General features: G+C 46.9%; 1 protein-coding gene across 1 annotated transcript; it reads right to left on the bottom strand.

Annotated features, from left to right (window-relative positions):
* Window positions 1-407: 407 nt before the first annotated feature.
* On the bottom strand, window positions 408-11768 carry LOC120753883 (transmembrane protein 178B-like). The gene is made up of 4 exons (XM_040066659.2): window positions 11379-11768; window positions 4507-4620; window positions 3207-3344; window positions 408-2073 (listed from the first exon to the last, which is right to left on the bottom strand). Exons 1-4 carry the CDS (start codon window positions 11758-11760, stop codon window positions 1829-1831), a joined length of 879 nt encoding a protein of 292 aa, XP_039922593.1. The 5' UTR covers window positions 11761-11768; the 3' UTR covers window positions 408-1828.
* Window positions 11769-12179: the final 411 nt, after the last annotated feature.

The raw sequence follows: 12179 nt of genomic DNA, 5'->3' as shown, positions 1-12179 counted from the left end.
ATTGTTTAAATACACTTAGAAGAGATGACAGGCTAGCTATTAATTTAATAGAGCAGGCCTGATTTTATGAGGCCTTTCTTTTATAATTCTTCTGCCTGTCACAAAACTTTGATACTTCCTCATGAGGACCAAGAGGCTGTACTGCAGTAAGTGTACTGTGACACTGATGAGCTGCAGCTCAGACAGCATCCCCGGTTCTTACCTGCACTGCCAGTGAACAGCCTACAGCCTTGTCAGAGTTTGAAACTTTAGAACACTCATTTTGCAAGGCTGAACACAATTCACACATGAATGATGTTTTAACTTTGTCACTTAACTCTTGAAGCTTTAACACTGTTGCTGGTATGTGTATGTGAGCTCTCTGGGGAATCAGTTGGGTCATAAGTCATAAAGAATTCAAGGTTTCATCCACTGAGCAAGTCTTTCAGTACTTTTAATGCCAGTTGAGAATTACAACTTCCATTTAAAAATTACACTTTTCATAAATACACTGACTTTAGCATTAAGTATCTTACATGCCACTGTATTGTATTTTAAATACAATGTAAACATCTCCAAATGCTGGCCATCTCATCTTTACCTGTGCAGTTTTTGGACACTTGGGAGAGGGGCGGGGATGTGAGAAGGAAAAAAAAGAATAGATGGATGAAAGAAAAATGCACTCCAGAGTACTTTGGCTGATGTTCCTGAGTTAGCCCTAGTACTTGTGCTGGTACCAAGGTCCTTAGTGCTCATTTTGGAGAGGGATCTTGTTCCAGCAGAACACGTGTGTCCTTGACACACTGTGCTCAGGGCATTTTGACACTGGAAGGGGTGAGTGGAGAACTGAGCAGAAGCCACACGTTCCTGAGGAAAATACACTGTGGTTCCTTTGGACACTAATATTAGAGGGGGCTGTACATCTCCTATTTTAGCAGTACTGTCATTTGAGTTCAGGGAGAATTACTCATCTCCTTTCACAGAACAGGAGTTGTACCCACAAGTTGGTTCAGAAGTGAAAGTTTATCCTGGCAGCTCAAACTATGATATATTTTGAAAAATGTACCTCTAGTGGAAATAGCTGAAAGCTGCATGTTGCATTACATCTCCCCATTAAAACAAATGGGTATGTTAGCCAAATGAGTAACCCTCACTGTGTAAGAAGCTGAGAAAAACTTTCCTCTGCTTTCCCAGAGTCTGTAAGTTTTCTTGGAGTCTTGCTGTTCAGTTACAGCTAGCTCCTTTTGGAAACAGTTTGAGTAGTGAGTAAATAGCTGAATCCACAGCATGGAATAGCACAGGTTTTTGATTTAAATAAATTAATACTAAGAATGGGCTAATTCTTTGGCCTAAACCTCGGCTTAGATCAAGGTTGTTTTGGGAAAGGATGGCCTGAGCCAACACTAGACATGCCTGTTGCAAAAGTGTTCAAGCCAACTTCACTTAGTTCCTTGCCCTAAATTGGGTCTGAGTTACACAGACCTGCAGCAATAGAGTTGGTGCGTAAACATCCCTTACAACTGGACAACAACAGGACCATGGAGGTACAGTTCAAAAAACGGCACAAAAAAAGACACAACCTTGGACTTAATCCCTTGTAAACAGAAGAAAAACAAATTGAAAGAACTGTCCCCCTTAAACCATCAATGATCAAGTTGCCAATAATTCAAACCTGGAGTTACTTGCAATGTCCGTGTCCGCGACTGGAGGCTGCAGCAGCGTCCCACGGGCTGGCATTCGACAGCTCGGGCACTGCTCTCCACACGCTGACATGCCACCTCTTCCCGGTGTTAACCCACAGCTCTGCCCAGGCTGCGCTTTCCAGAGTCTCTCCTCACTCCCTCTGGGGTCACACGGCCCCATTTTCTTGTCTGGGTTTTTGTACGGCTGCCCGGGAGGTGTTGAGTGACGGGGCCAGTGTGCAGAGGAACCCAGCCAGCAGGGTGAGGCCCAAGCCCCCCCAGGCACAGAACATGGACCAGCCATAGCCATGACTGATGTCCTCTGGCAGCCCATAGACGTAGCGAGGATAGCGGGACAGCTCAAAATTGATCCCAGCTACGCATGTGCAGAGCGAGATGATACAGCAAGTACCTGCAGGAGAAAAGCAAGAGGGTTCTACACTGTCCTCAAACAGGTTAATTATGCTGTTTTTTCCCTCAGTAATTTCAAAGGCATGATTTCTTGAAATCAAGAATTACCCTTGGGTTGTTTTTTTTTCTGCAGCCCTACCAGCCACTCTCCTTATAAGGTGGAGAAAAAAAAAAAAAAGAAGAGAAAATATGTAGGACTACAGGATACCTCGCTTCACAAATAACCTTAGCACCTTTCATTGCAATTTTGAACATAGTCATAGTTTATCATGCTTTGATTCTCCTGAGACTATTTCCAGTGTCTAATGTCATCAGGTTCCAGAGAGTACTTGGGCAGTTTCTCCTATGAAAGGTAATTAGCTCACTAATTACCTTTCATACAGGGCTGCAAAGTGCAGCACCTTTTGGTTTCCACTAGGAACACCCACACTTCCACCAGCTGTACCCTAGGCCCACAAAGTGTACCCAGGTTTTTGTCATCTGCTACACATTCACTGAACACATATATAGATAGAGGAGAAAAAAGCCTAAGAAGACACAAGGCACTCTAGTATGTCTAATATACACTAGTACACTGGACTCCAGGTCTATACTGCCCATTTTCAAGTTGAAAAATCAAAGTTTGGAAAAACCTTTGGTCATACAGAAAGTCTGCTACCACCCAGGACAGATGTAACACCCTTGGCAAGCACTGAGCTCACGTCCTGATCACCAAGCCAGTGTCCTCCCAGGACTGGCTGGTTTGGATTTCATCATTACATGAAGATCTCTGCATCTCTGAATACCAGAAAGGTGCTCTACATTAACTTATGACTCCTAGGGAAAACTGGGCTGAGCTGTGACAGGAGCCAAAGGCTGCACACTTGGAGCCAGCTGTGCTCATGGTACACGTGGTCCCTGTGGCTACACACCAGCTCTCTAGAGCAGAAGGCTCATACACACACTTTGGGGTCTACTGAGAAACATGCAATACCCATGCAAGCACAAGTCCTGCCCAGGGCTGGGAGTGGTAACTGCACTGTGCTGACAGTTTGCTGCACTCAGTAGCTGCTTCATGTGCTTGCTGTGGGCTTTTACTTTTACAAAGCAGCAATACTGAATGTGACTTGAGTAGTAAAAGCAAATGGCTCTCACCTCCCATTAGGAAGAGCAGCCCAGCCACGTACTGCATGAGCTCCTGCTGTTTGCAGCAGCCCAGCACACCAATGATCCACCCAAACAGGATGATGGAGACCGCCATGCCAATGAAACCAGCTGTCATCCTCCGCAGATCTGAAGGAAAAGGAGAAAAGCAAGACAAAAGACATGAAGATGGCGGTACCTAGAGAGAACAGCCAGGGCAGAGTCTAGACAGATGTGGATTTACTGGTTCTAAAGTTTATACTTCAGCCATGGATTTCTCCTCCTATGGCTTCTCTGAGGTAGATAGTTTGCCCACACTGCAACTAAGGGAATCCATCTAAAATGGCTCAGTTGTGCTGGGCACTGTGCAACTGGAGAGCATTTCTGTCCTGATCCAGAGGAGTACCGGCCAAATACTCCCCAGCACAGGACAATAGTACTGCAAGGGCTCGAATTTGTTGGGGAAGAAAATTTTCTGCTGAAAATAGAAACAAAAGAAGCAAGAGGGGACAGTGGACAGGACTAAAGGATTAGTGCATGGGAGGTACATAGTATGAACTGAAAAGAGGAATAGTGGGAGGACAGAAACACACAATACGGTATTATGGGAACAACTCCAGTAACAAGCTCTAAAAAAAAGCTTAGGTACCAGTGACATGAACAGCACTTTGTTATCCATAGTAAAACTGCTGCTCTTGTCTCCTCCTAGTTCAGTCTGAAACTAGGATTTCCTTGGCACTGATTCTCACATGACAGGGGCTATGTTGAATTATGTGAGCAATAGGAAAAAAAACAGAGAGAAGCGGGAGCAGAAAAAAAATAATTATTAAATCATTCTCAGTGACAGGCTACAGGTCAGTTATCTGTGTGGGAAGGACTTGGGCAAGAGGTAGCCTGTGGGCCATGTGCAGGTGCCAGGACAAACTGAGATGATCCCTAAAAGAACTGGTCACCAGAGGGTTGCATTAGGTCACTGGTGTGCACACAGAAAACTGCAGCAGGATCTATACAACGATGCAGCACCTTTGCGGTAAGCCAGCTCGGAACTGTCTGTGCCCAGATCCAGAATACGATTACACCCTGCAATTCACTACACGTCTGTATTCCTGAATTCCCAGCTTTAAGCCCCTCCAAATCTCATGTCCCCTTCCAGTCATACAGTTGGCTGCTTGCGCTTCCTCACTAATCAATCTGTATGACTGCTTGGAGCCCAGTGCCACGCTTAGCTGAGGTGATTCCGAGCCCTCAGCTGGCATTGCATTAAGGCATTTAGTGATCCAAACATTCCTCTGCCCTGCTCTGGGCTACTTACGGAGCGCGTGCCACTCATCCTGCCGGATGGTGTTGGTGATGTTGATGGGTAAGTTGCGAGGCAGAGAGCTGGAGGTGTAGTGGTACTTCACAGCAGTGCAGCGCTGAATAACTCCTGTCAAGAGACATCAGTGTGAAACAGCATGAAACCCCTGTGCCTTGCACTCGCTGCTGAGTTGGCTGGCCCGGCAGAGCTCGCACAGGGGAAGCCTGAGTTCAGTAACAGAGCAAATGTAACCAAAAAGGAACCGTTTACTTCAAAGGCTTTGGGATTAGGAGGGGAGAGAGCCTACAAAGAAACACCGACAAAGCAGGAGCCAGGTGCTCTCTCCAAGAAGCAACAGCTGAAGTTAAACAGTAATGACAGTCAGGAAAGACCTCTCTAAAAGCTTTCTAGAGAAACTGCTGTGATCTTTTTGGGATGTCTAAGGAGACAAGAATGTGGCCAAGTACCAACAGGACCACTTCATCTCTAAGAAGACAGAATTGAAACACTTTGAAAATTTTGAATGAATGCTGGAAAGTGAACTGTATAGGAGAATCTTTTGAATTCATTCCAATAGTCATTGGCTCTTTGCTTTACTTTCAATGAACAGTAGTACCCAGGCAGGCTTGTTTCAATTATAGCTTAAAGAAAGGTATACCCCAGATGTAATTGTGAACTTTCAAGCATGCTCTTCTTGAAAGGGATTTTTTAGTTTAGAAAAAGGAGGAGAATAAATATGGATGGTGGAGCAGAAGAGAGCAACTAGAAAGGTGAAAGAGCTATACAGTACGAAAAGTTCCACTTAAACAATGGCTACAGGGTCATTACAGCTATTTGAATGTTGGAACAAAAGAACCATTCAAAAACAATCAACTAGACAGTGAGCTAATTAAGCTGGTGAACAATCACTAGCAGGGAGCTGCAGATTCAGTGATCAGCTTTGCAAAAGACACTAGAAAACCCAGAAGAACTGAGCTTTGTGCGGCTCCCACAGCAAGGAGAAGCCTGATTTTGTTCTCTAACAATGTTCACTGGGACTGTACTGACCTGGTTTCCACAAGGACCTGCAAGAGGAAGCCCCCATTTCACAAGTTCAGAAGCTACATACAAGAGGCCCAGGCAATTACAGCCACCAGGCCAGGGAGGGAAAGGTGATCTGAATTCTGTCCCATTTCAAGCGGGCTCCCATTCTCAGCTGTGCTTCCCACCACCCCTTCCCTTGCTGTGGCTCCTAGCTGCTTCCCCAGCAGCACAGAGCACTTCCAGCTGCATGCCACACACAGAGGCGCTGCCCTGCACCTGCAGCCAGCAACCCTCTCCTGCTGAGCAGCGCTCCTCCTTGGACTGACCTCAGGACAAGGCTGTGGAGCCACCAGAGCCGAGGATCAGCAAGACAACCCAGTGTCAGAGGGTGCCAGGTCATTTGCAAAGGCTGCAGACATCTGAGTTAAGAACTTAGGCCATATACCACACATCACAGTATCTAATCAAATTTCACCTGTAACTGCTGACTGAACTCAATATGGACACTGTTTGCATGTGTTGTTGAGAAATACGTATATAGGACAAACTAATGACATCAGAGTTCAGATTATAATGCACTGCATTCATTAAAAGTGTGATCTGCACTTACATTTCCTGATCATAAGAGTAGTACACATGAAGCAGCATTTTAAACAAGAGCGAGGATTACTATTTTTATAGCTCATTAAAGAAAAAGCAAAGACTAGAGGTGTACATCCCTTATGATCAAAGCTATGGACTTCTCAGCTCAGAAAAATATTTGCTCTTTATTATTCCAAGAGTTTAACTTGTAAACTAAAACTGAAACCTCTCTACCTTCTCATACAAAACTGGTTATTTAGAAATTCTTGGATATCAACCTCTGGTTTAAAAACTGTACTCCTAATCCTTTCTTCCCCAGAATTCAAAGAGCTGATTTTCTATAGGTAGCACATACAATAATATTAAAACTGCAACTTTGCAAAAAAAAAAAAAAAAAAAAAAAAGGTCAGGAATGCACAGATTTCAGGGCTTTTGCTCAGTGCTGACCTCTAATCCACAGGATTGGTAACAGCCTTTGGTTACACCAGCACAAGCCATTTTTCCATCAATATTCCATTTTCCTGAGAGCACAGGCTGGAGCCACACTCTGATGTGAGCCAGTATAGGCAAAACAAGGGAGGCCTCTGTAGATCTGCTAGAAAAGCAGAAATAGGCAGGCAAGAGAGTCAGGGAACTGGGGAAGCAGTGAGATTGATCTCTCGGCTGAATACCTAAGCCACTTTCTCCCAGGAAATTTTAACACACACCCAGGCAACCTTCAGTACCTCGATTTTGCATTTGCCATCACTAGTCTGTGTTGCCCATTTTTTGAGTGAATCTCTAGGTCTCACTTGCAGAGATGCTGTGCACTCAAATATGGCCGGGTACTCCACAGGACTGCATTTAAAGTCATGTAACACCTTGTTCTCTAGGTCCTCAAGAAAAAAAAAGTAAAACTCAAAATCAGGTTTGCAGTCCCAAAGTTATCATTAAGTAAAAGGTGTTTCAAAGGTATTCCAATAAGTCCTTGGACCTGAGGCTTACATATCTGAAATGGCAGTCTATAAAATAGGGACAGCATCCTGCCCTCCATTTCAGAAACCCGCTAACAAAGTGATTTCCCTTTTGTTTACAACACACTCAGACAAACACCATAAGAAAGCCTGCCAAAATTGAAACCTTTGCCTTCAGGCAAGGGCTTGAATGGAACAGAGTCATGTGGTGAACAAGTGAGTGTTGTCTGTTTTGGCACATGAGTACATTGGGAATACAGGACAGAAGGAGGCAGGTGCACAGCTTACCATAAAGCACACATCCAAGAGAAAGGTTTAAATGGGTCCCTGATCCCAGCATTTCAAAGGCTTTAACAGAACACTGTGAGAGTCACACTGCATGTACAATTTCCTTGATTAAAAAATAAACATGAACTGCAATGAACTGCATCCAGCAGTGTCACACTGACACTTTCATGGCCCAGCTACATTCCTGTGCCTTCTCACAGCCAACATTGTTTCTAACACCTTGTCCTCAACATGTTTTTTTTACCCATCAGGATTGCAGCTGCAGACAGGTTCCCCTTGGAACTCACACAGCCCTTGGAAGTGTACATGTGAGTATCTCTGGACGAGTCCTTTCTCCTGACTGAACACAAAGGATGGGAAAGGTCAGAGGATGCTTGCTAGACTAGCCAGATATCCAGGCAGAGCACAGGCCCCTTGTTCCTCAGCTGCCAGAAATATGGAAACATCAACCCTGCTGTGATACATTCAGTCTGTAATCCTGGGCTTAGCACACACTGACTTTGAGTTTAGTTTTTGTCTCCAGCTACGAGACATATGGGTTTTCTTTACACCACGTGCCAGAGGTTTATGAAGAAATGGAGGGGTTCATCTTCAATTCTGCTGCGTGGCCCAGTATCAGAGAGTTTGACTCTCACACAGCTGGGAGAGATCCCCTCCTACCCATGAGCAGCCACAGCCAGTTAACAACTAAATACCATGTGAGGCCTGGCCTTCCCCTCCCTCATGCCCCAGGACCAAGTGGCCATTGAAGCTTCCTGGCATTTTCCTTCCATTTCTGCCCAGGATTGTGAGAAGCATCACAGCCATGCACTCACTCTGTCCACCAGATCAAATAAATCAACCTTCCTTCAAAATACCACAAGAACTCTTAGAGATCACACCGAGAGATCATACTTACCAAGGGTCATGACCAAAGAGGTCAAGTTCATTAAACATGCCACTATATTAGATCCTCTACAGACCTCACAGGCAACCCTGTAACTCTTCCAACTTATCATCAGTCAGAAAGAACGGGCAGTACAGACAGCAGGACTGAGCAGTTTTCTCTCAAGGGCCTCACTGCAGCCCCAAACTGTTGTGTTCCTCTGCTCATGCATCCAGTGGTTCTCCTCACTTTCTCAGCTACATTGTGGTACCAAGAAGTCTTTTCAGTATACATGAGATGTACCAGTCCCACCCCAGGGACTTTTCAGAGCAAGCCTGAAAAGCAATAAAATCCCTGGTTTATCCACAGTGATGAACCTTTTATTTTTTATTTCCTTCAGTTTAGGGATGTTAAAGCACATGTTGTTCAGCGAGCCCACCGAGTTATCCAAAGCAGCCGGTTAGAATGGATCTTTCCCTATTCGTCATTTTCTATGGTCACCATTATGTGAGCAATACCTTTTACACTACTAATAGGTAGAGAAGACCCCTAAACAAGATATAACAAATCCCTGCAGGACCTTGCTACTTAAGAACAGTCCATGCAGATGGATTTTGTTGTAGCATCAGTTATTGAATGTGGAATCCACGAAGCACAGGCTCTACAAGATGATGTGTAGTGCTCATGTTCCCACACTCAGAGAACCTCTCATATATGCACAGAGATCCTCTCAGTTTCCCCACCAAATGGCTCAGTTCTTTGGCTTGTATCTCTTACTGATTGCTAATCTCCATTTTCCCCATGTGGTTTTTACATTATTTCTTCTTTTGCCTTTTAATTGTATTTTTTTAAATGAAACTCTCTATTTTTTCACAGTTCTAAAATAGTGATTTTGCATTTTAAGAAAAATCTCACATATCATTCCCATCTTACATTTAAATATTTCCCACCTCTCAGTTTTGCAATACATTTTCTATTTTTTTTTTCCTTTTAAATACATTAAGTGAATAAATTTTGCTTTTTAAAATATCCTAGATATATAAATGGATGCTTGTGGATGCACCGGTAGCTACAGTGCTCAAGTATGCAAGTTTCCATGAAACTGCTTTGTAATAACAGCAGTAGATAGATACAGGACTAGAAACTCATGGAATTAATTATCTATATAAGTGTAAGTGTATTTATGGATTTAAGTAATTTATTCAGAATTCAGGAGAGATGCAGAAAGCAAAGAAATCTTACTCCAGAGAGACTAGAAAAAATGGAGACTATAAACCTGAACCAAAATTACCATAGAACTGTGAGAAAAAATAAAATTTACTCCTCTGTCACTAAAAGACCATAAAAATATCTAGATTAAGGAATACTAGGAATAAAGAAAGGCATCATACGTCACCAAAGAGCCAGCTGAAAACGTAAGGCAAATTGAGGAGGAAGTAGGACTTTCAGCAGTGCACAGTAGTGGTCTTCAGGTCACACCAATACCTGCTTTTCCTTTTCAGAAGCCTCAGACCTGCTACTGTGCTTGAGAGAACAGCTCAGATGCAGCCACACCTGACCATCAGTCAGAAAAGGCTGCTTAATCACAGTTGTCGGAGAAAAGACAGACACAGTGGGAATGAGGAAAGGCTGCTAGTAAAGCAGGTCAGGAGAAGGGATGAGAGAGTCGTATCTATTTAAAGATCTGATTCTACAAGAACTATTATTAATAATTTCCCTCTATAAGATGACACATAACTCTTTACAGTAGCAACTGCAGACCTAATAAGCAAAGAATATAAGGGGAGCAAGGCTTTTTGTAGGAAAGGCAAGGCCTTTTATTAGAACAGGTGGGGAAAAAGACGAAATAAAGTAGACAGAGAGCATTTTGGATGTAGAGTCCTTGCTGTTTTACACATCAAACACTGAGGAAGACCATTCACCACCTGTAATGCCCTGCATGTAGAATGCAGACTCTAGCTTCTCTATGTGACTTGTTGTAGTATTGGGAAAATACCTCAGAGAAAGAGAAGTATGGAGGACCAAACTAATATTCTTCCCACCCCTTCCCCCCATCTTAGCTAATCTCAGTGGGAGCTGAAAGCATTTGGCTTGATGTGAAGCAAAAAGACAGATAAATATTTCACATGAGAGCCACAATTAATAGAAAGAAATTAATGAGTTCCCTTTTAGTGAAAGGAGTTCAGCATGGAAAAAAAAATGAAATCGCATAAAATGTATCCTAGGAGAATAAACAGAGGAAGAAGCTAAGCACACAGCACTAGAGTTTTGAGAAGTAAGAGTCACTGCTGTGCATTGGAAAGAAGGGACAAAGACGAGCTGAGATTCACAGTGCCAGTCTATCCAGCCTCTGCTGTGCAGGACTGGCGTCACAGTTGGAAGCCAAGCTGAAGAACTGCTCTCGCTTTCTTAAGATAGCATTTCCATTTTGTGCCTCAATGGAAGCACTTTTCCCAACTCCTACTCTCTCTCTGTGCTAATATGTACCTGCTGGAACACTAAGTCCAGTTATTTATCATTAACCATACATAACCCATTGACTTCATGGATCAGCCCACTACGTTATTTGTACCATCAAATGCAGGACTTTTATTTATACTTCATGGCCCGCTTGCCTTTGTACCATGTGCCACAATAGCAGAAGATCCACAGCTTTCTCTCCTGTCACCCCGGGGGCCCTGACTGACATCTGCCACCATGAAAGCCCGGCAATCTACCGCAGCAATGAGAATTCCCTTCATGCCAGAATGGGAACAACAGGTCTCTTTCACCTTGCTGCAAAAATCACAGCGCTATTAACAACACTGCACCTTTCTCAGCGCTCAATTAGAAGAAAGTGTCGGGGTTAGGAGGACGCCCACCGGGAGTCAGGCCCTGCGCTGGGCCCCCGAAGGGGCTCTCTGAGGACGTGGTCCCACCCAGCGCTGCAGCATTTTTAGCGGGGAGGGAGGCGCGCAAGACCCCGGCATGGGGTCAGGGCCGCGCTCGCCGCTTCCCGCCCGCCAGGGACAGCGGGAGCCACGGGTCCGCCGGCCTCCGTCCGCGCCCGCCCGCCCGCCGGTCTCGCCCCGGCAGCGGCAGCCGCCGCCCCACCCGCAGCCCCGGCGGGGCCGCGCCGGCACCGCGCTCAGCACCACGGACAGCGGCGGGGCCGCCGCCGCCCCCCGCCCCCTCACCTTTCCGGATGAGCTCCTCGCTGTCCGGCTCGTAGCCCGCGCGGTGGCAGCGCCTCCAGAGCCCCGAGACGGTGGAGTTGAAGCGGCGGCCGCAGTGCGAGTCCAGCGCGGCGGAAGCGGCGGCGGCCGGGGCGGGGGCCGGGGGGCGCCCGGGCAGGAGCGCCCGCGGGGGTCGGGCGCGGAGCGGCAGGTGCGAGCTGGGCGCCGACATGGAGCCGGGCGGGTCGCTGCGCTTGTGGCCGAAGCCGCGGCAGCGCTCGCGGTGCCGCCGCGCGTCCGTCTCGTACCAGGAGTCGGTGCCGATGGCCACGGCCAGGAGGGCGAGGGCGGCGGCGGCCAGGAGCAGCCCGGTGCCGCTCAGCGCCTGAGCCGCGGCCGCCATCTTACCGCGCCGGGGGCGGCAGGGGCGGGCGCTTCGCTGCGGCCCGGCTGGGGCCGCCGCCCGCGGCACCGCCCCCGGAAGGGACACGCGGCCCGCGCCCCCCGCGCCGCGGCATCATCCCCCGGGCACGGCCTCACGGGGCTCCCGGAACGGCGCCCGGCCCCTGCTCCGCGGACAGAGGGCTCGCCCTCCGCGGAGCCCGTGCCCAAGGCGGTGCGGGGGTGGCCGCGGGCAGCTACCGGGGGATGGAGGACCGGAGGAAGCGGTGAGCGGACCCTCCGAGCCTTTCCGCGGCCTCCTCGGGCCTGGCGGTCGCCCGTCCCGCTGGCTTGCCCAGGGCAGAAGGGCAGAGACCAGCCCTGCTCAGGGCTCAAATGTACGTGAAATACAAACGCCACCCGCAACATCATTTGTTGGCA

Source organism: Hirundo rustica, chromosome 6 (genome assembly GCF_015227805.2).
Source record: "Hirundo rustica isolate bHirRus1 chromosome 6, bHirRus1.pri.v3, whole genome shotgun sequence".
In the NCBI taxonomy this organism is placed as follows: domain Eukaryota; kingdom Metazoa; phylum Chordata; class Aves; order Passeriformes; family Hirundinidae; genus Hirundo; species Hirundo rustica.
Note: the sequence above shows the minus strand (reverse complement) of the source record. Positions and strands in the feature narration are given on the sequence as shown.